Below are 24,722 nucleotides of genomic sequence, written 5' to 3'. Positions count from 1 at the left end.
ATAACTACTATGCTTGAAATTTTTGTATATTTTGGTGGTAATTGTGCATATGAATTAGACTTGCATATTTCTTTGATCAATCTAGAGGTATGTTGCTGATTTTTCAATGTCTAGACATAAAGGCGGAGAACATGAACAACGCAGCAAAAGACTGGGATAGGAATGTACCCAACTCCCTCCTTTTCAGCCTTCATAAAATCTGCTTACAAAGAGAATTACTGACAATGCAATGCCTTTTGCAAGGTTAAAAGATCTCATTCAGATATACTGTATGTTCCTACGGAAGATCAAAACCCCCTCAGGAGATGTCTGCTTTTTTTTCACTAACCATATATGACTGGTACTTAATAGTCTTCAGCAACTTGAAGAGTGGATACATTCAGGTGCTAACCGTTACTTTATTATAAAAATATCATCATTTTGTTTAGGGAGAAGTTGTTTTCCATTTCAAAGCCACTTGCTTTGAATAGCCAATTATATTTCAGGTCGTCAGATGGGTGATGGCATTCAGAACTGAATGGAAAGTCTTATTGGCATAACACAGGTAATCAAGTCATGATTACACAGAGAGGTTAATTTATCATCTTTCCTAATGTCCTTATGAAAACTTCATACAAACTTTTAAGGAAAATTTCATAAATGAATATCTACACTCGAGACTGTCACCCTCTTTCTGGCCTTAACTTTTGTATGGGTTTTTCATTTGCCACAGATTTTTTAAATGATATTTCATGGAGATCTGATGACAACTTTCTTCAATTCCCTCTCTGGCAGATTTTATGGAAGACCATGATAAAGGACTAATTCACAGCATATTCATAAGATGATTCTGCAAGTAATTAAAATAAAAGTTATTCCTTGTGAGCATCATCTCTTGACTGTTAGAAATTAATCATGACATGAGAATGAGAATTATGACTCTGTGATGTAGGATCACTTAATATCAGTACTGATTCTTTTTAGGAATAGCTTTATGTTTCAGGCATGCATGGGTCATGCTCGTCGCACTGACAACTTTACAATTTTATACCTCTGGGATATTATTTATAAGTTCATGCTCGAGCCAGTCTGTCATGGCAGCCATGCTGACACTAACAAAGTTACTAACTCACAACCTTAAATCATATCAGTTGTACCATCTGGTGATGGCTTCATATCTCGACCTGCAGAATGCATCAAATTGATGTGCATGTCTGCAGAATCAGGTTGTTCACTCTGCCAGTCCAACCCCATGTTTGACATACTACTGTACATATAGCCTGTGCACTTCCGCACTAAATTTTCTTATTGGCCCCAAAAGTAGTTTGGGAGCTGGCATTATCCTTTTACGGTGCAAAGGTGAACATAATCTGTTGTACCAGTCTTGAGGTACTGACACTTCGGTCATTTACAGTTACGCCCAGATTTGAGTTTATCGCTATTTCAATTGTTCTTGGTGGTAAGCCCCAACAGTATTAATTTCCAGTTCTATCACTGTGTTCTTTCTCATAAATGCATCATTAGTGTGTAAGTATTTATCAGTTATTAAACATACAAATATTTTATTCGGAATGGTCCTTCACGACTATCAGCCTGAATTCTGTGATTGGTAGAAGGATAAAGCATTGAGTCAATGACTCCTTAAACTTCTGGTAGTTAACATCAATCCTAATTTCTTAGCTTTCTTAGCTCTCTTGTTCTATTTCTTATGCAAAACTGGCATTTGGAAAGTGTTTCAGTAATCCTTGATGTCTTCAAATTAACAACCACCACTTTAAATGTTATAGTACCTGAAACCAAGTGAATGGTTTAATGAAAAAACTTGTAGATTTTAACAGTCTACCAACAGGATAATGTCAACAATCATTTTTACTGTCAAGAGTACAGTACTCCTTTTATAGAGGACAATTCTAAATCCCTCTGGAGTGTTTCAGTTTCTTATAGAACAATAACATCAAGGAATGTGAGAAATATGACATGAAAAAATTGAGCAAGGAATATGAGGTTACTCCAGTAAAAATTGGCACATTATTACAAACAGCTAAAAGCGACATCATATTTTTTTCCCCTCACAGTAGTCTGTAAAGTTAAAAAGCATAGTGTCATGCTTCACTGCATTTTCTCTTGAACAGAAGTGCTTCCCTTTTCTCCCATTTGTTTTCTCTCTGTGGTATTCTGTTTACCCTTCTCTTTTCAGATACCTCAGTTTTAGCTTTTTTTAGTGTTTGTGATATACATGAACTACTGCAGGATTAACTAGCAGTTTCATTATCTTCTTTTTTTGGGGTATTTTTAACTCTTAGCATTTATCCTAGATAGTACAATAGATATACAAAGAAATCTTTACCGCCTTTGTTGCTAGTATACCTTGGAGGTATGATTATAATTTCTTTTGTTTTTCACATTGTTAATTTAGAGGTAACAGGATTTCTGTGCAGTGATGTGCTTTTGCATTTAATTTCGAGGTCTGCTAAATCTGTAAAGGGTACCTTTCAAGAATATTTTGCATTGTAGAGTTCTTTATATTGAAAGAGTTAAACTTTGTAGATCATCCATTTTCTGTTTTTGTTGTCTTCAATTTTTCACTTTCAGAGGAATTATTTTCGTCTCATTTTACCTATTACAGTACATTTAAAGAAATATTCACGAAAAACTGTTTAGAAATTTTGTACCATCTTAGAAAATGGGTTTAAATGGCAGTCTGTTGCATGGATTATAGAATAACCGTTCAAATTAGGATATTTATGTTTTAACAAACTGGAATTTTTTTGGCTAATGTTGTCAAATTGAATACACTTTTATTAGAGCACCTGGATATTTGACCTCAAAAAAGATCTATTGATGTTTATATGTCCAGTATATATGAATTTATGTGGTAATCAGAAGACAAAAGAAAGTCACACAGTTAAAAGCGAGTACACTCAGTTAATGTATGTTTACAAAATGAACCTCATTTCTTTTTGTTATAAATTAAATACCTACCATAAATGTGAATCTTTATTTTGAAAGTCATAACCATTTAATATTTCTAGGCGTGGGCGGCGAGGGGAGGCACAGCCTCGAGCGGTGAAGGAGGTGGAGATACCCCTACTAGCAGTGAGGCATCTGCAGGAGCATCAGGTGGAGGAGATGAAGGCATGATATCTACCTCTGCATACAATACTCCCACTGCCTCATTAGCGACACTTTCTTCACCTACCTCAGATGTTACACCTTCCCCTGAAGTAAGTCACTGCAATGAACTTGATGTGAAAAATAACACAAAAAGTAATAAGTTGTGAAATAACTTACAAATGTCATAAATATTTGAGTTTTGGAGTGCCCTTATAAAGCTGTATCACTTTGATGTTGGTAAGACTGATGCCAACATTGTTACATAAGTTTTGTATTGCCTAAGTATTATGGAGGTAATGATAAAATTCAAGTCTTAAGTACTGTAATGACTTCAAAAGATTTCATAGTAAATATTTAGGAGTATACTTCACTTATAAAGAATTCATTTTTGCCTCAGTACATTGCAAATCATATTGCCTTTCAGTCTTACAGTTTGAGTCAGTGGTCCACTTTAATTATCATCATAATAAACCTTCTTACGTCAGCATTCCAATTGAAGGTATTTCAGACATGAAATGAGTTCTGTCCACTTTCCTGTGCCCTGTGCTCTCTGCCAAACTCTCATCAGGTCTAGGTCTTGGTCTGTCTCCCCTTGGGCCTGCCTTTTGGTCTTTGTCTTACACCATGTCTGTTGATTTTTCTGAGTGACTACTCTTCATCCCTTCTTATTATATGTTGAAACCATCACAATCTTGGAAATATGTATGTTTTCTGTCCTCTTGATACCATACCTCTCCTCCATTTTCTCATTCATAATACATTCTTCTTACCTTACTCTGTCTATAAATTTTACCATTCTATAGTTACACTTTTCCAAAATCTTTTACATCAGTCCCCCATGATCCTGTTGCATAGATTAATACAAGCCTTAACTACCAATCATTTCTTTGCTCTTTACTAATGGGACAGTTTAGTTGACAGTAGTCTTGCTGTCTCTCTATGTCATCCATGCCACAGCTACTTTTTTTTCTTAAAAGTGCGCCAACTCCCACCGAAAGTAACAGAAATTATCTTTTAATATAAAACCTCCTCGTCTATCACAATATGGTTCTCTACCTCCCTGGCTTCCTTGGTTACTTTTCTAATATATTTTGGATATCAAAATCTCTATTTCACATGTATTTTGTATTCCTGGGCACTTCTTGTGTCTGATTACTTTTTCCTGCGCTTCCTTTGCAGTCACCATGTGCTTGATTGATTTTCAGTCCTCTTCTACCTTTTAAACATTCCCACCACATCTTTCAAAGATTCTGTTGTAAACATTTGGTCATCTACATTCAGCAGCTCCCAAAGGCTTCTTTTTCTGCACTTCCTTGTAGATTCATTTATTTTTATGGTCAACAGCAAAGGGCTAGGGGCTGGTTAAATGACAAAAACAACAACATCATAATACAGTAATCCCTCAATTATCCAAATTAATAGAGCCAAGGGTTTGTCAGATAATGTCAAAGTCTGGATAATGGCGAGTAAAAAAGTCTAGGGGTGTGCAAGAGCAACTCCTACCCTTCTTCACCTAACATTGTCAATAAAGCATAGTGGTAAACACTTAATATTCTTATAAACAACAACCATCATTCTTTTAAACAACAACCTTCACACTTTAAACTGAAAACTTTATGCAAAAAGCAATTATCTACCTTATTTTCCCATATCTGCAACAAAATAAACTCCAGAAATACACTTAAAAACAAAAAAGCAACCACCCTTTTCTCTCGTACTTGACATGTAGTTCAGTAGGCTACCCATTTTCATTTGCAACTGTAAACACTAAATATGCTTATAAGCAACAACCATCACACTTAGAACTGAAAACTTTATGAAAAAAAGTGATTATCTACCTTATTTTCCCATATTTGCAACAAAGTATTTTCCCAATTTTGCAACAAAGTATTTTCCCAATTTTGTAACAAAATAAACTCATCAATTACAGTACACTTAAAAAAACACTTCTTTTTCTCTCGTACACGACACGTAGTTTGGTAGGCTACATGTTTTTCATTTATTGTAAAATATATTGTTCAAAAAAGTAAACCCCTTTTTCTCTCGTATGCAACGCAGTATGATAATTTACAAAATAACAGTTCTAATAACACAATAAAAATACTTTTTACTCTCTCACTTACCTGTTTACGCTGACTTTCTTGCTTATGATGGCCAGATGTTTTAAAAACTTGTGAGGTTTAATAGTCCCCTCTACCTCCTCCTCCTCCTCCTCCTCCACCAGCTCGACTGAGTCGTCGAGACTGGCATCTTCCTCTTCTTCCTCTGCCTCCTGCGACTCCCGGGAGACATGAAGTGGTTAAGTGGCTGGAAGAAGAAGAGGTACCCAGAGGGTCAGGGTCATCGAAGTGGGAAGCAACACATCTGTTGTTGCTGAAACCACATCAAGGTAGACTGATCTATGTCATCATAATGGCCTTTTGCCATGACCTTGCGGGCTTTACTCCGGGCCATCTTCTTACGAAATTCCTTCATGTATTTCTTTAGCTTGTCCTGTGAAGCCTCAATATCATGTAGGGTTGACCAGGCAGTGCCGTACTCCTCCATTATGTGACCAGGTCCAACCTTGCTCCGGCCTCTCAACAATTTCCAATTTTTGTTTTAGGGTCAACACCTTCCTTGCCCTCTTAGGATGAGGTGGGGTTATACATACAGTCAGCAGCACGACACAATACAAGCATGACCTGCAATGCTGCAGGCACTGCTAAGAATGCCACGTGGTCCATAACATGCATAGTGAATGGGGTCCACTCTAAATCAGTTCAAACACATGACTGATCAAGCATGCAGAGGGGAAACAGTCTTTGTTACCAAGTGCACAGACACTTAGGGATGCAACCAGTTAGCACATGTTTATGACGCTATGTCTATTAGCCTATTTTTCACTGTTGATGTTTCATCTCTAATCACCGTAAAAATATTTAAAATGGGAATTTTATATGTAAGCAAGAGAACACCACAGGCTATAGCAAGTTTACCCATGCCACAGAATAAGTGCATACAGTATGTGTGGTGCCTTTTTTTTTTTTTTAAGCTTTTCTCAATTTAATGTACTGTACTGTACTTCATTACAAGTTTAGTTGACTATGATTATCACACATCATAACAGTATACAAGAGAGCATTTTATCACTATTGATATTTCATCTCTAATCACCATAAAAATATTTGCCAACTTCTCCCATCCAACACTGCATCCTCACCCCTCCCAGCCATAGAAACTGCTCCCCAGCTCCACTCACCTTCCAAAACAACACCTTTGAGCCTTCCTCCACCCAGCCATACTGCCCTCCTCTCCGATGGCACAAAGCCATTCGACCCCCCCACACCATGGAAACTTCTTGAGACCTCCCCTATCCCCCAAAACCCTTTCCTGGTCAGTCCTAGTATCGGCAGTGTTACCAACATTTTCTTGAGGCTGCACAGCATCGCCGGGCTGTTTTTTCAATTTTTTTACATTTTTATATATATTTTTGGGGCCTTGATCCCGGGTCCAGGTGTGTCGGATAATATCGAGTTCCAAATAATGGAGATCCAGATAATTGAGGGATTGCTTTAATAATAATAATAATAATAATAATAATAATAATAATAATAATAATAATAATAATAATAGTAATAATAATACTGTAATAATAATAATAATAAAAGGATGACTGTATTATGCAAATTTAGCTATACAGTGTCTTTTCTATTTTCCTTATGATTCGCTTTTCGGGCTCAGCGATGTTAGTCAGCAACTGGCCGATATTCATATAGGAAAAAGGATAGTGTGTGGAATGAGGAAGTCTTTTATTGAAATATCCAATCAGAAATCCTTCGTTGTCTGGATTCAGGTTCTGTTTTAGGTACCGTCGACATGTTTCGAGCAGCTCGTTGGCCATCCTCTGGACGTGGTTGAAGAAGATCTGAAGAAACAAGGTGCTCGGGTCGGTATTTATAGGGGGTTCTTGATCAGTGCTGAATTATGATTGGCTGCCTGGGTCAGGTCATCTCAGGCGGAGCCTTCTCTCCCTTGTTGATGTTCGGGGCTCATCTTGTGTGCGAACGGCATTGTAGTGCTGGGGATGAATGGGAGAATTTCGATCCTCGGATGCCGAATTTTGATTTGCTCGTTCGCTATGGGGGTCGCTCAGTGCAGGTCTCCTGACGGCCGTGGGGAGGAGAAAGGTTTCCTGCGTAATGTTGAGGGTTAGTTTCTCTTTTCCAATGTGCAATGCTTCCAAAATGCACAGGTGGCAGTGGTCGGTAGTTCGATCAATTATTTCCATGTTCGTGATTATGTCTTTTCATTGCTATTCTCTAGTTATGGGCAGTCCTGGCATGGTTAAAGATGGCTCCCCTCATGGGCACGGCAGGAAATCCTCTTGGAGAAACGCATAAGAACTGACCACCATACATTTCTCCAAGAGGATTTCCTGCCACGCCCAAGAGGAGCCATCTTTAACCATGCCAGGACCGCCCATAACCAGAGAATAGCAAGAAAAGACCTCCATAGCGAACGAGTGAATCAAAATTTGGCATCTGAGGATCGAAATTCTCCCATTCATCCCCAGCATTACAATGCCGCTCACACGCAAGACGAGCCCCAAACATCAACATGGGAGAGAAGGCTCCGCCCGAGATGACCTGCCCGGGTAGCCAATCATAATTCAGCACCGATCCCCAGCACTACAATGCCGCTCGCACGCAAGACGAGCCCCGAACATCAACATGGGAGAGGGAGAGAAGACTCAGCCCAAGATCACCTGCCCGGGTAGCCAATCATAATTCAGCACCAATCAAGACCCCTATAAATACCAACCCGAGCACCTTGTTTCTCCAGAAAATCATCAGTAACATTCACTATCATTTATAGCAGCCTGTCAACGAGCCTTCAGATTCCATCCTCTTCAGCCACCCCTTATTTGGAGCGGCATCCATCGGTAACATTCACTATCATTTATAGCAGCCTGTCAACGAGCCTTCAGATTCCATCCTCTTCAGCCATCCCTTATTTGGACCTTTCCTATCTGTCTTGTTCTGGCATGATGACTACATCAACATTCAACTTCGCAAGAGGGTCTGCCCCTCACTCTTCCTCTCCTACTGTACTTCACTTTCCCCACCTTTTCTTCCTCCTTTCCCATTCTGAGTACCTACCAGGAGGTTTAAACTGGATTGTATCCAGGGTACTCCTCCTTCTCCCCCATTCCCCACTTCCCTCTCCTTATGTGTGTGTGTGTTTCTCCAGATCTTCTTCAACCACGTCCAGAGGATGACCAACGAGCTGGTCGAAACATGTCGACGGTACCTGCAATAGAACCTGAATCCAGATAACGAAGGATTTCTGATTGAATATTTCAATAAAAGACTTCCCATTCCACACACTATCCTTTTTCCAATGTGAATATCGGCCAGTTGCCGACCAACATCGTTGAGCCCGAAAAGTGAATCATAAGGAAAATAGAAAAGACACTGTATAAGATAAATTCGCATAATACAGCCATCCTTTTTAATAAGACCTGTTTAAAAGAGGGTCTACTCCTTCAAATAATAATAATAATAATAATAATAATAATAATAAGCCTTAATAATATTTTCTTTTCTTTGTAAATAATATCACTGAGAAGTTAATGAGTGGTAGACTTAGTAAAGTTTAATTACTATAGTGTGCAAAGTTACACTTCATGTTGTACTGTGTTCAGTCATCATTATTATAAATTTTACTTCAGGCTTTGCATTTGTCAGATTAGAAGTATGAGATGTTCTCTCCAATCTTTTCTGTCTTGTGCACACTGCAAGATTTCCCTCAGGGTTCAAAGTCTTTGATTATACTCTTTCTTCGTGATTTCTGGGGCCTTTTCATTGCTAGCTGTACCAACACTTATATATTAATGTTTCCTTAACAGATTGCCCATTCCTCTTCCTCATCAAGTACCACAACCATTTCGATGTGTTTCCCCCTTTTGAACAAAACAGCGTAGCTACCCATTCTTTTGTGATATGATTCTCCCAAAGCACTCTAACCATAAATTTAAGTATTTTGTACTTGCACTCCTAACGACTATTTTCTTTGTTAGTGGTCCTGTAACCTCAGCATGTACTGTAAAGCAAAGGTTTTAGAGACACATAACAAAGAGTCTATTGGCCATAATTACCAGTTTTATGTATTGTGATAGCTACAATGACCTCTGAACTTCATTTACTATTTTTGATACTCTTTCCCTTAGTAACTTTTGTGGACTATTTTCTCTGCTTAACTAATTGGATAATTTTGATTACTGTATCAGTAATCAAGCAGTCTCCTCCACTTCATCCAAACTGTTGCTACTTGTTTTCCTACTGCTCTCTTCATACCTGCTTTATTGTCCTCAAGTTAACAGAAATGTTCATCTTTTAAGAACTGACCTGCTACCACAACATTGTACTTTTGTGCCCTTTCTTCACAATATGCTCTATACATTTTTAGGATTGAAAATCTATCGTCCTATGTAAAAGTTTCAATCCTGAGCTTTTATGATTCCATGTTATATTTGGTACACAGTACAGTACTGTACTGGGTCCACCACCACTCATTTCCCACAGCATCCACATGGTCACTTTTCTGATAATGCTTCCTGCTTTCTTTACTTTCTCATTAACACAAGCTTAATTTTTGCTATCCCTTAGCATCATTCCAGTGCATTCTGTCTTCATAATGCCCATTTAATTGCTTATCTTGGTAAACAAGACATATTTTCTCTAGATTTTAACGGATGAAAATAGAATCTTTTCTTTTTCTTGTGGTTGAAAACTTATGCAAAAATTTTCCCCAAGAGGCCATTTGGCTAATAAAGCAGAAAGTGTGGCTGCTTACTGATGGTAACACAAGACTTTTTCTCGAGGTGTGAATGTGTGGTATAGTCTCTTTACTATTCTTTTGGTGGAAAACTTTACAGAAATATTTCTCATAACAAATTTTGGCCATTTACTGAGGGATTATTCTTATTAACCAGTGACCCAGCAGACTTTACGCTATCACTACTCTTCTCTTATAACCAGCAGAGGCCAGTGTACTGTCCACCATAACAAATTTTCACCTTCTGTTTCATCACCATTAGCTAAGCATGACAGTCACTGAAAACTTTTTGTTTATACTTGTCTGTCACATAATTCTTCTGAGAGACCCGCTTCAATCAACTGACAGCAGAATTAAGTTACCTCACACCTTGCCAAAAATCCACTTTCCAGATTTCACTGTCTTCCTTTGCTTCCCTTCTGATTCCTATCCTAATTTTGTTTCCCTTGATTTAAATCTCCTTCCAATCTTGGGTTCTAGTTCTTTTAGCACCAGATCATCTCTGCATACTGTAGCCTCCACAATGATCCCATTCTTTTGTGGGTTTTTCCATCACTATGGTAAAACAATAAGAGGACTATCCTTATTGTAGTTGGACATGACCATCACTTCTCTTCTTAGTCTCCTCCTCACTTAGTAACATCTAACTGGTGGTCTTGGTGCTGTCAAATTTCTTCTTCCATAATATTTGTTCCCCAGTACTGACTGTAATTATGGTCATGGTACTTGAGATATTTCTGTGGTTTATCTCCCTTGTTATTAAAAGTGTCTTTATACAAGGGAGATAAACCAAAGAAACAGACACTTTTATACAAGGGAGATAAACCAAAGAAACAAAGTTTCTTTCTCTCCCCTAGCACAAACCAAAAAGTAAACAGTTGTTAGTTTTTATAATTTCTCTCTTTTTGTCCAGCCTCTTCCCAGTGAAGTTTGTGATCAAGGAGTTTTGACAGTTCTGTACTTTTTTGCTTTGCTATACCTTTCTGAAGTGTGGTGTATGTCTTGTGGTACATTGTAACTAAGTGGTTTGCACTGATCTTGTTACAGAGACCCTGATGGCTGTTTTCTTTCTGAACCTCTTTCAGAAATGAAGTATGATCACCTAATTCATATAGTGCATTGTTTGTAAGTGCTGTCTCATGCTGACCATATACCTTCTCAACTCTTTCAGAAACTTTGTAATTTACTAAGTATGATCACTTCATATAGTGCTTTACTTTTCTTTGTTGAAAGTGCTGTCTTTTCAGCCATGCTGACCATATATACCTTTTTAACTTTCAAATTCTTCTGGTGTTCACATCAGAGAATGTTTGACATGTATCTTTTCTCTTGAGTTTACATTTCTAAACTTCTTCCTAAGGGTGATGTATTTGCCACTATCATCTGGTGTTCACATCAGAGAACATTTGACATGCATCTTTTCTCTTGAGTTTACATTTCTAAACTTCTTCCTAAGGGTGATGTTTTTGCCACATCATCTTGTGTTTACATTTCAACAAGTTCCTAGGATGATGATTTTTGTCATCATTGCAGAAATAGTAATCATTATTTTAAATGATTAGCAATGGCTATACAGTATTGTTTTAGACTTTCATATCAAAAATTTAGTTATGCAATGATTTGGACATATTAGAATAAAAAAAAATCAGTTAACCACTTTATTCTTCTAAAATTTACAAACTCCTCATACCCTACAGTATAACAAATTTTGTGCACTCCATCAGTTAGCTGCAGCAGGAAGGCAGCAAAGTACCACACAGCTCTGCAAAGCAAGCAATTTTCTTAGAAAGTGTTTATATGTTAACAGTTAGCGTAAAAGCACTGCAGCAGGAAGGCAAGTACCACACAATTCTGCAAGCAAGCAAAAATCTGTGTTATGTCAACAATTAAAGTAAAAGAACTTGGCTTGGGAGTAGGTATACGAGAACATTCTGGACTAACCTAAAGTTTGAAAGAGAATTACTTCCATCTGGACTCTAAGGACTAGCAACACTTAATGATCACAGAAACTGAACCAATTTGGCACTACAACAACTCTGTGCATCTGAAGTGTTATTGCCACTTACAAGTTAGAAGCATTTCAAAATGGACACTAAAAATGGGAGAGAAGGTGCACACAATTCAAGATCTTTAGAAGAGGAACATTCTGGACTAACCTAGAGTTTGAAACCTAAAGTTTGAAAGAGAATTACTTCCATCTGGACTCTAAGGACTAGCAACACTTAATGATCACAGAAACTGAACCAATTTGGCACTACAACAACTCTGTGCATCTGAAGTGTTATTGCCACTTACAAGTTAGAAGCGTTTCAAAATGGACACTAAAAATGGGAGAGAAGGTGCACACAATTCAAGATCTTTAGAAGAGGAATTAATCTTTACAGTGATGTGATCATACACCCTTGAAGGCCAGTAGCTAGGAGACTAAAACACGATGCAGTGTACCCTCTATCAAGAAGGCATGGACACTGACTTGCAGGGCTGCATTCTGAAATTATGGTGCTGTGACAGCAGCAAGGAAAGTAATCACAATCGACATATAGTTAACAAGAATAAGGGGTCATTGGAGTTCTGAGTGAGAAGTTACATCACAAATAGCAGCTGGATGTCACACTACTTGCTGGGTAGACATCCATATGATGAAAACTGGTTAAAAAGAAACATTCACAGCTAATAATGGATTTAAAATCAGTGTAATTTCTGAGAATAGCAGTAAATTACACAACCAATGTGAGCATCCACAGCCATCATCATTTAGGACAAAAGCCAGTGAGTGGTTAAGATAACAGTACTGAGAACAAAATCTAAATTGCCAACATTTTAAGCCTACCTGCTTAAGCTGAATAACAACAATTGCTACCAAAGATCACAATTACTTAACAACTACTAACCAGCTAACAGTGGATTCAAGACAGGTAAAATTTGTAAAAATAAAAACTACCACCAAAATAACAAACATGCAGTCCTTCCTTACAGTAGAAAAATTAAAAAAGCCCTACCAGTGGATTTCAAAATCAGTATAATGACAGCACAGCAAACATCATGACAGTTACAAAATGACAGACTGCTAGTGTGGATATAAAGAAAAACTTTAAAAAGCAATGCCTAATCGCTGAAAAACCAGACATCTTTAGTGTGATTATTGATAAAAATAACAGCCTAAATTTCAAATCATGGAAGCCTTACCGGTGGATTGAAGAACAAATGTGCCTAACAGTATAGTCTTAAGGTCTGACAGCAATGATTGAATTTACAAACCTGGAACTCCTAACATTGGACTAAAGAACAGCCTATCCATGGATTCAAAATTGGTATGGTTAATGGGTTGCCTTAATGACAGATGCTATATAAACTTGGAAGACCACCAGCGGATAACAAAAATCAGCATGATTACCAAGAGCCTAATAACAACAGGCTTAAAATTTAAAAAACATGCAAAACTTACATGTGGAATATCAAGATCAGAATGTGGTTCAGAGAAGCTTGCCAATGGATTCAAAATTAATATGATGTGACTACTAACAGTCATTTTACGATTACAAACCATATAATTTGAATTAGTATAATAACTGTGAGAATAAGAGCAATCATTATAATTGCTTAAAATAAGCTGATCACTGGAAAAACTACACAGCCAGTGTATCACACAATAACTCAGCAGACCAGTGTCCAGATCATTATGAATTCTGTGAGGATGGAGGCCAAAGAACCCTTGGAAAACCAAAACTGAACTGCTGGATAGCCATCCTTAACACTTCCAGCAGCCTACCAGTGTCCAGATCACTATGAATTCTGAGGATGGAGGCCAAAGAACCCTGGGAAAACCAAAACTAATAACCATCCTTAACACTTCCAAGATTCAAAAACTGTGGATACTGGACACTGAGGCACTGTACAAAACACTATTTAATTTGATTTGTTTGGAAAGGAAGAGCAATTTATATCTGTGCAGAAAGGAAGAGCAATTTATATCTGTGCAGAAAGGAAGAGCAATTTATATCTGTGCAGTTGGTACAAAAGCTAGCAGCCATCATAAGAATATATTTAATTGGAGACTTTGAAGCAGTAACTGAATATCATCACACCTCTTTATACATTGTAACCTGCTAGCATTAGTAAACCAGTAGACAACTGCAGGCCTGCATGTATCAACTGTCCTTTTACTGTTTCATAAAGTTACAGTGTAAGTTGATGGTTCTTTGACCAGCCCTCAATGGTGGCCCTGGTAACTTGTAACAGTGTTGAATTATAAGTATCTTCTCTGGAATAATAATGATGATCAAATTTGCTGTCACTTGTAAATATATACTGGACACTTATAAGTGGGGTCTGTCAAGCAAGACCATCTTTCTGAATACTGTACTGCAAATGGGCATAGTAGAGTGCAGCAATCTCTCTACATATACACTGGGGAAATTGAAAAATTCCATCAGCCTACTAGCTATTTAGTTGACTTAAGGCTGATCATGTCTACCACAACAAAAGCCATTGCCATCACATTACCCCTAAGAAAAGGCTTGAAAAAAGGCTTGAAAAACAAGCATAGCAACCAGCCCTGTCAGACCGAGACTAGGGAACACCTGACAAACAAAATAGACAAGCATATTTAAATACTGTATATCTGAACAAGGAAGCCATTACAGTCATGAGATCTCAGGAAACAGCATGAAACAAATTCACTTGGAAAATTACCAGCTAGATTGGAGATACAGCAACCAGTCTATTCAGACTGGGACAAGGAAACATGCAATGAACAAAATAGACATGCATATTTAAATATATCTGAACAAGATCCCAGGAAACAGCATGAAACATTCACTTGAAAATTTACCAGCTAGATTGGAGATACAGCAACTAGTTCATCCTAAAGAGGCCAAGAGATTCTGAACACCTGATGTTGATAACCTACCAAAGTGGGTATCCCCAGAAGTTGCTGACTATTGACTGAAGAATTTTCTCCGGTACACCATTTATACAACTAATGTTTTTTTGTATAGAACAGATTTTTACTAGTTCCAACAAAATATGTAGTCTCCATTGATGCAGGAAATCTCTAGGACATCCTATGGTGGCATCTATATTACCAAGACATTCTCAGCTTGATGGTTACCCTATCCTACATATTTCGCAGCTGTCACCAACTTCAAGAGGATCATCTTTATAACCACAAATTACTATAGCACTTAACCCTTTTAACGCCGAAGCCCTATTTACAAAAACGTCTCCTGTATGCCGGTGGCGTTCGGTGAGTTAGCGCCGAAGTGGAAAAAAGTTTTTTCAAAAATCACAGCACGCTTAGTTTTTAAGATTAAGAGTTCATTTTTGGCTCATTTTTTTGTCATTGCCTGAAGTTTAGTATGCAACCATCAGAAATGAAAAAATATCATTATCATATAATAAATATTGGAATATATGACAGTGAAAAAAAAAAAAAACGGTTAAAGCTAATAATGACTTAATTTTTTTAGTTGTATTGTACACTAAATTGCGATGATTTTGATAGATAACAAATTTTAAAACAATCAAAGCAACACAGAGAAAATATTATCACAAGATGCATGAATTCATAACGCGATGACATAAAAATTTTTTTTTTTCAAATATTCACCATAAATCGAAATATTGTGCTAAACTTCCCGTTTGTTGAAAAATGAAGCTAATTGATTGAATATTACTAGACTGTAAGTGTTTTAGCTTACAATTGCAGTTTTCGACCATTTCGGTCGAGTTAAAGTTGACCAAAAGTCGAATTTTTTCTATATATCGTGATTTATATGAAAATATTTCAAAACTGATAAAAGCTACAACCATGAGTTATTTTTTGTTGTATTGTAAATGAAATTGCACACATTTTCATATATAAAACTTTATAATGACTAATATAAAACGGTGCAAATATTACAACAACGAGACGAAAGAATTTCTGAGATGTTCGGCCGAGTTACCAGCAGAGACGTAAGGAAAATGTTTTTTTAAAAATTCACCATAAATCGAAATATTGTGCTAGAGACTTCCAATTTATTGCAAAATGAAGGTAAACGATTGAATATTACTAGAATGTAAGAGTTTTAGCTTACAATTGCGTTTTTTTACCATTTCGGTCGAGTTAAAGTTGACTGAAGGTTGAAATTTTGGCAGTTATCGTGATTTATGTGAAAATATTTCAAAACTGATAAAAGCTACAACCATGAGCTAATTTTTGTTGTATTCTACATGAAATTGCACACATTTTCATATATAAAAGTTTATGTAACGACTAATATAAAACGATGCAAACATTACGACAACATGACGAAAGAATTTCTGAGATGTTCGGCCAAAGTACCGCGCGCAGACGTAAGGAAAAAAATTTTTTTTTTTAGAAATTCACCATAAATCGAAATATTGTGCTAGAGACTTCCAGTTTGTTGCAAAATAAAGGTACATGATTGAATATTACTAGAATGTAAGAGTTTTAGCTTATAATTGCGTTTTTTTTACCATTTCGGTCGAGTTAAAGTTGATCAAAAGCTTGAAATTTTGGCAGTTATCATGATTTATATGAAAATATTTCAAAACTGATAAAAGCTACAACCATGAGTTATTTTCTGTTGTATTCTACATGAAATTGCGCACATTTTCATATATAAAACTTTATGTAACGACTAATATAAAACAGTGCAAACATTATGACAACGTGACGAAAGAATTTCTGGAGCGGACGTAAGGAAAAAGTTTTTTTCAAAAATTCATCATAAATCGAAATATTGTGCTAGAGACTTCCAATTGGTTGCAAAATGAAGGTAAATGATTGAATATTACTAGAATGTAAGAGTTTTAGCTTACAATTGCGTTTTTTGACCATTTTGGTCGAGTCAAAGTTGACCGAAGGTTGAAATTTTGGCAGTTATCGTGATTTATATGAAAATATTTCAAAACTGATAAAAGCTACAACCATGAGTTATTTTCTGTTGTATTGTACATGAAATTGTGCACATTTTCACATATAAAACTTTATGTAACGGCTAATATAGAACAGTGCAAAAATTACGACAAAATGACAAAAGAATTTCTGAAATTTTCGGCCGAGTTACCACGCGGGCGTAAAAAGTTTTTTTCAAAAATTCACCATAAATCGAAATATTGTGCTAGAGACTTCCAATTTGTTGCAAAATGAAGATACATGATTGAATATTACTAGAATGTAAGAGTTTTAGCTTAAAATTGCGTTTTTCGACCATTTCGGTCGAGTCAAAGTTGACCGAAGGTTGAAATTTTTGTAGTCGACGTTTGCTACGTCCACTCGGCATTCAACAGACAATTTTAGTCAACGTTTGCTACGTCCAACAGGCGTTTAAGGGTTAATTTTCCATATCTTTTTCTATTGTTTCCTCTTACTTGTTTCACCAACTTATCCTACTCTGAGGTTCCCCAAGTAGCACTGGATTATTGGGTACAGGAAAGATTTTGATATGAATTCAATAATAAATATTCAATTTAATATTCAATCACAGAGGATATGGAACATGATTTTGCCACAAAAGTCACTTCAGAATTCCCAGTACAGTATTGTTGCTGTATAGAGATGATCCTGATATGTCTGCAGGTTTTGAGAAACATTTTAAAAAACATTTTGAATACAAACAGCATCATTTGGGACTGAGTGTACAAAAAAATCTATACAGTATAAAATTCCTTGAGAATCTCCCAGTAAACTAGCCATACATACACCATGTTCATATTCATACAAAACCTGCAGGTCAAAGACCCAATAGTTTTCTCCAGCATGCATTGTTAAGAGAAATTTCCCCTAGTGCCTTATGCATACCTCTTCATTAGAGCTTGTCAACTCATGCCTCTGGGAAAGAGATGTTCTCTCAGCCTATAGAAATGGTATCTATTTTCTATTGGTTGCTGTATGTTCATTAAAAGGACAACAGTGAGAGGAAAAAGTGTCTTTTATCTTCCTAAAGTCGGTCCTCGATTTACGGTGGGGATCTGTTTCAGCGCCGCGCTTTAATTTGATTTCCACCGTAAGTTGGTGTTTTGCCATTATCGGCACTTCCAGCACTTAACTTGATGTTGCATCAAGTTACAGCATTGTAAAACGCCGTTAATGGCACTGAAAAAGCTCCACGAGATCAAACCTGCTGTAAGTCGGTGACGCACTTTGTATCTACACAATCAGATCAACCCCAGGTTCATATGAGAGTGTTGAATTTCAAATATCAAAGATTTTTCTGTAATAACATGTGGGGAGATTCTAAAGACAAGTGAAGAGTTGCCCTTGTACAAAAACATTTAATTGTGGCAGGCACTGGCTAGCCTTTTCCAAAACAAGGGAGCTGCTACCAACAAAGAACCCAATTCTTCATTTATATCAGGATACATACTCTCACAGAATCCCTGCCCAAGTAAGCAATTAGAACTGTTCACACTTAATATCTTTAGAGCAAATTCATAACAGTAACATTAGTTCACTTGCAATAAAAGAAAAGGTAGTTTATTAAAAAGAAGTCACTCGTCTGTCAGACATCACTGAAGATTGAAGAAATAAGATGTATTCGTCAACTCCAAGAAAAACTGACAACTTGGAAAGAAAATTTGCACCCTTATACCAGACAAGATGTCTAATGCAATGACAAAATTCAAAGATGTCTGATGATAAATTCCTCAAAGGTCCTGAGAAAAACTGACCACCGAAGTATGTCAAAGGAGGTACTACCAATCCTTCTGTGCTACAGTGGATTAAAGCATTAAAATCTTAATATTTAAAGGAGTCTTTCTGGAAGATGGTAGGATAGTTTTTAACTCTCAAGAAAAAGGGAATTTTTGTTTGGGCAAGATTTAACTGGTGGTTTCAAGGTTGTCTAGACCCCTGCAAAATGATGAATAAATTGCATTCAAATTGCACCTGTCAGTTTACGAACAAACAGAATGATGAAGGATTGAGAACTGACTGTAATATAACATGCCAAATGGTGCTGTTGAGGGGACAACATCTGCTAGACTAGCTTCAGTGGAGTACAACATTCTTCTGAGGAGGAAGAATCGACCACCCTCAAAGATTCATGGCATTTATGGCAAGACTTTTAGTCTTGCTCTGGTGACTGTTATACCATGCTTTACCTGGCCTTTCAAAATTTTAAGTATACTATAAATATTTACTGTTATCAATTTGGATTTATTGCTTTTCCTCTGGAAGCTGCTATTAGTGCCAAATTGCAGTGGTGTCCAAGGCCCAAACACCAATATTTCAGACAAATCTAATGTACTTACTGTTTTTTCATATTTATCATTATTACCCAAAGATGAACTAACTGCTTGCCTCTAAAATTAAATAGCACATTGTGCATTCTAGCACATATAGTAAAAATTATGCAACTACTGAATATTGTATTAGCATTCCATTTACAATTATCTCATGGTCTATGAAATCAGTGGCGTAAGAATAACAAATCACATTAAGTGCCTCACCTTAATCACTCAGCTCCATGACTAATTATATACTCAGCTTATTTACAAGTTCCTTTGAATAAGTGGTTAGTTCCAGTTCTTTTAAAGCTGTTCAGGAACATCAGGTTTTAGTCTTGCTCTTGAAAATGAATGTTTTCATATCTTTAACGTAAAAAGGAGGCAGTACCTGTAAGTAAGAATGAAGTGTTCATTGTTAAAAAGTGCCTTCCATCAAGTTACAGTAATCTGGATGTGTATTTTCTTTGCAACCCTTTTAGAGAAAAATCTTGGCTTCACAATACAGTAAATGTTACCAACACCTTGAAATTAACAAGATAACCTTAAATAACCATATATATTTGTAAATTATTTTGGCCAATGAAACTTGAATAATCTACTTTCCAACAATTATTTGGGTTTACTAGAAGAAAACTATTCTCTGTAGTGTTCTGTGTTCATTAAAAAGCATCAAATTATTACCAGGTATCTTAAAACACTCTTGAGATCTAGAACAGATATGTGGCCTTCATCACAGACAATATTTACCGTATGCTGCCAGAAAGATTTTTTTTTTTTTCACAATACTTAAATTTAGAGGAGCTGAACAGATTTTTATGGACCTTTTCTGACCATGTGTAAACTGCAAAAAAATTCTTCAGCCCAACACGATGTACTGCAAAGCAATTTTTTCATTTGTGTTCTTCAGCCCAACAGGATGTACTACAAAGCAATTTTTTCATTTTTATGCCAAGTCTCTCAAAGGAAAAAATGAACCAGTGTAATACAGAGTCCTCTGTGAATTTTCTGTACAATGAATGCTCCAAAACAAAAGATCTCTTGTTAAATATAGTGCCTCACATTCAAGTACTCTAGGAAAAGTGTCAAATTTCTTGGAAGGCATGGCGGAAGAGGCATCTAATAATATTTTGACAACATTTCTTTTTCCCATCAGCATGAAAATCCCATGGGATGATACAGGATATTCTTCTATCAGTTTTCACTAAGATCTGCTTAGCATGTCTGATCACACCCTACTTATTGGCTTACATTAATACCAATAAATCAAACAATGTATGTTGGAAACTTTTATCAGCTCATGATGAATTCAGACATGATTACAATACTATACTTCTAATCTCAACATTTATATAGTGAGAGACCTATGTTAATTAGTTGACTAGCTCCAAAAAATTATATTGCCTACTACAACATTTATTGTATTAAATATTCAAGGACCACCAGGATGTGAACCTGGAACCTTGATTTTCTCCCCATTCTAATATTCTTATGAAGTGCATGGAATTTTCTCTCAATTGTTACTGCTGCGGTACAAGACTTCTCCAGCATTACCCACAAATATAATGTGCTGCATTCATGTAACTAACACCACTGCTAGCTAACACAAATACCACACCTACAGCTTTAAACTGTGCACCTACAATTACTGGATTATGAATGGAAAATTGTATTCAACTCCATTAAAAAATTGACATCTACATAGGACAGATTTCCTTGGTAAAATCACTTACCATATATTACCAGATGTAAGAACACCATTTAAGTGGTCAGCAGTTGAAAGAATGGCACAATCCTGAACTAGTTCTAAACGCTCACAATACTACTCACTTCTGTGAAAAAGTTTTGCATCCATAACATGTTTACACAAAGCAAAAATGTTTGTCATCTATAAGTAAATATTTTACCACTATCATTCTGACCCAATGCAAAACTATAAGAAATTTAGGAAGTGAGCAATTCAAAGATTTCCACATGGAAAATTACCATCTGAAACCATGTCAAGTGCTAGACTATCATCTACTGCATATCTTAGAAACCAAACAATTGTTACCCGTTTCAAGACTTCAATGGCAGAGGACACAGCATTGCATGGTAGTATATCAGCATTTCATAACAAAATATGATATCTATCCAGGTTAAAAAATATTACAACTTGATTATTTTAGTATTATAAAATTACTAATTATTATTATTATTATTACTATCTTAGTATAATTTGGCAGCAGACCCTCTTTTAAACAGGTTCTATTGAATATTATTGCTGCTTCAGCTGCATTTATTTTGTAGAAGACTTTTTCTATTTTCCTTATTATGGACTTCTCTTCAGTGGAGGTGCGTGCTAACAGCTCGCCTATATTTGTCATTTCATGGGGAAAAGTCAAAATCTGGATTCTGCTTCTTTATATATTCTATACAGTTAGTTCTATACAATTGTTGCCGCGACGTTTTGACAGACTCTTCTGTCATTCTCCAGCGGGGAGCTAGTAGAGGACTGGCAGATTACATAGGTCCTTCTGAATTTATACACGGGCTTCAGCGGGGGTCATGGATGGCGAATTCTGATTGGTTGCAGTCAGCGAACTTCAAGCCAAATTTCCATGGCGAAACTCGATCCTGACAGATCTTCGCAACCTGGGAATGTCATTCATTCCAGCGTTCCCGTGGCCTGCCGTTGCGTGATGTCATGCCGGCTGACATCATTGGTAGTTTGGCTGCTGTTGGGCTGAGGATGAATGATGTCATTATCTACTCTTTCGGTCGTAGTCGGGGGATTGTCTGCCGAAGGCGCCTCGCTCATCAGGGCATCTCCATTCTCAGGGTTGTCGTTTTCAGGTATTCGTTGGATTTGGTGGGTGTTCTGCATTATTCTTCTTAAATTCGTGGGTAGGAGCGATGCCTCCTGCGTCGTATTCATTGTTGGTTTTCTCTCAGCAATGAGGAGCGCTCTAGCAGGCGCAGACGTCGAGGTCGGCGGCTCTCCCGATTATACTTATATTTTGTATAATACTGTCGCGGGAGATGGAAATATTGTGGTAGCACGGGCGTGGTTCATGATGGTACCCTCCTGGGCGTGGCAGGAGATCCTTTTGACAGGCGCATCATGGTCATTCCAATATAAGCGGCGGGCATCCTCGGACAGGACATACAAATTGGTAGACCACGTTCTTCTGCTTGAGGGTTCTCTTGCTGGCGGAGAGGGGTTATTCTTCATCACCAGATCACGGGTGCGGCGGTTCTTATAATAAATTACAAGATTTATTCTCTTACTGTCTTCAGTCGGGGTGACGTTTTCCATGACGATTTTCTTCACGGAGTTCTCGTCCTCTCACGGTACTGGGGATGCATCCGGGCCTTATAATAGATCTTGATGTCATCTTGGGGACAGGTTAGTGTGTTCTCACTGTTGTACCATTGTTCCAGGCCAGTTTGAATTTCTTTGTTGACGAGTTTGTTGGTGAAACCATTGTTCACCAACATTTGTGCAACATGTTCGAATTCCTTGTTGGTGTCCTGCCAGGTGGAGCAGTGGGAGAGGGCCCTTTTAATGAAGGTCCTTACTGTCGTGTTCTTAAAACCTAGCAGGGCACTCGCTATCCCCATTCAAGCAAAGTCCCAAATTGGTGGATTTTGTGTAGACTTATGTCTTCAAGTTCCGTTCTGTCTTTGTGACCATAACGTCGAGGAAGGGGAGCCGGTCGTCTGTGCTGAACTCGACAGTGTAGTTCAACACACTACATTGTTGGAAGGTCAGACGAAGGGCTTCAACCTCCTCCTCGTTGTCTGCTTGAACAAAGACGACGTCGATATATCGGGCATATTTCTTGGCCGCTGGATTCTCTCAAAGACACGTTCTTCTCACGGTGCCCATGTAAAAATTTGCAAAGACGACGCCCAATGGAGAGCCCATTGCAACGCCATCCTTCTGGGTGTCCTCTTTGCAAATTTTTACATGGGCACCGTAGAAGAACGTGTCTTTGAGAGAATCCAGCGGCCGAAGAAATATGCCCGATATATCGACGACGCTTCGTTCAAGCAGACAACGAGGAGGAGGTTGAAGCCCTTCGTCTGACCTTCCAACAATGTAGTGTGTTGAACTACACTGTCGAGTTCAGCACAGACGACCGGCTCCTTCCTCGACGTTATGGTCACAAAGACAGAACGGAACTTGAAGACATCAGTCTCTACACAAAATCCACCAATTTGGGACTTTGCTTGAATGGGGATAGCGAGTGCCCTGCTAGGTTTAAGAACACGACAGTAAGGACCTTCATTAAAAGGGCCCTCTCCCACTGCTCCACCTGGCAGGACACCAACAAGGAATTCGAACGTGCTGCACAAATGTTGGTGAACAATGGTTTCACCAACAAACTCGTCAACAAAGAAATTCAAACTGGCCTGGAACAATGGTACATCAGTGAGAACACACAACCTGTCCCCAAGATGACATCAAGATCTATTATAAGGCCCGGATGCATCCCCAGTACCGTGAGGACGAGAACTCCATGAAGAAAATCGTCATGGAAAACGTCACCTCGACCGAAGACAGTAAGAGAATAAATCTTGTAATTTATTATAAGAACCGCCGCACCCGTGATCTGGTGATGAAGAATAACCCTCTCCGCCAGCAAGAGAACCCTCAAGCAGAAGAACGTGGTCTACCAATTTGTATGTCCTGTCCGAGGATGCCCCGCCGCTTATATTGGAATGACCACGATGCGCCTGTCAAAAGGATCTCCTGCCACGTCCAGGAGGGTGCCATCATGAACCACGCCCGTGCTACCACAATATTTCCATCTCCCGCGACAGTATTATACAAAATATAAGTATAATCGGAGAGCCGCCGACCCTCGACGTCTGCGCCTGCTAGAGGCCCTCCTCATTGCCGAGAGAAAACCAACAATGAATACGACGCAGGAGGCATCGCTCCTACCCACGAATTTAAGAAGAATAATGCAGAACACCCACCAAATCCAACGAATACCTGAAAACGACAACCCTGAGAATGGAGATGCCCCGGATGAGCGAGGCGCCCTTCGAGACAATCCCGACTACGACAGAAAGAGTAGATAATGACATCATTCATCCTCAGCCCAATAGCAGCCAAACTACCGATGATGTCAGCCGGCATGACATCACGCAACGGCAGGCCAATGGGAATGCTGGAATGAATGACATTCCCAGGTTGCGAAGATCTGTCAGGATCGAGCTTCACCGCAGAAATTTGGCTTGAAGTTCGCTGACTGCAACCAATCAGAATTCGCCATCCATGACACCCCGCTGAAGCCCGTGTATAAATTCAGAAGGACCTATGCAATCTGCCAGTCCTCTACTAGCTCCCGCTGGAGAATGACAGAAGAATCTGTTGAAACGTCGCGGCAACAATTGTATAGAACTAACTGTATAGAATATATAAAGAAGCAGAATCCAGATTTTGACTTTTCCCCATGAAATGACAAATATAGGCGAGCTGTTAGCACGCACCTCCACTGAAGAGAAGTCCGCAATAAGAAAATAGAAAAAGTCTTCTACAAAATAAATGCAGCTGAAGCAGCAATAATATTCAATAGAACCTATTA

The 24,722-nt window shown here is 37.9% G+C and overlaps 1 protein-coding gene and 1 long non-coding RNA gene across 5 annotated transcripts in view; one reads left to right on the top strand and one right to left on the bottom strand.

The window, feature by feature from the left end:
- Slob (Slowpoke binding protein) overlaps window positions 1-24,722 on the top strand; it is a 449,205-nt gene that overhangs the window by 413,917 nt on the left and 10,566 nt on the right. For 3 of the 4 annotated variants that reach the window (XR_010855826.1, XR_010855825.1, XR_010855824.1), the window contains exon 10: window positions 3,012-3,203. Coding sequence is in view for 1 of the 4 variants with exons in the window: in XM_067119630.1 (XP_066975731.1) it covers window positions 3,026-3,203 (178 nt within the window). In the remaining 3 variants the exon portion in view is untranslated. The remainder of the gene's footprint in view (window positions 1-3,011; window positions 3,204-24,722) is intronic. The other variant, XM_067119630.1, reaches the window with a different exon arrangement.
- Window positions 11,558-24,722, bottom strand: part of LOC136847755 (uncharacterized) — a 39,236-nt gene continuing 26,071 nt past the window's right edge. The window contains exons 3-4 of the long non-coding RNA XR_010855827.1: window positions 19,369-19,534; window positions 11,558-11,674 (exon numbers count right to left, since the gene is read on the bottom strand). This is a non-coding gene — a long non-coding RNA (uncharacterized lncRNA). The remainder of the gene's footprint in view (window positions 11,675-19,368; window positions 19,535-24,722) is intronic.

Source organism: Macrobrachium rosenbergii, chromosome 17 (assembly GCF_040412425.1).
Source record: "Macrobrachium rosenbergii isolate ZJJX-2024 chromosome 17, ASM4041242v1, whole genome shotgun sequence".
Taxonomy (NCBI): Eukaryota; Metazoa; Arthropoda; class Malacostraca; order Decapoda; family Palaemonidae; genus Macrobrachium; species Macrobrachium rosenbergii.
This window is presented reverse-complemented; position numbering and strand designations above follow the sequence as displayed.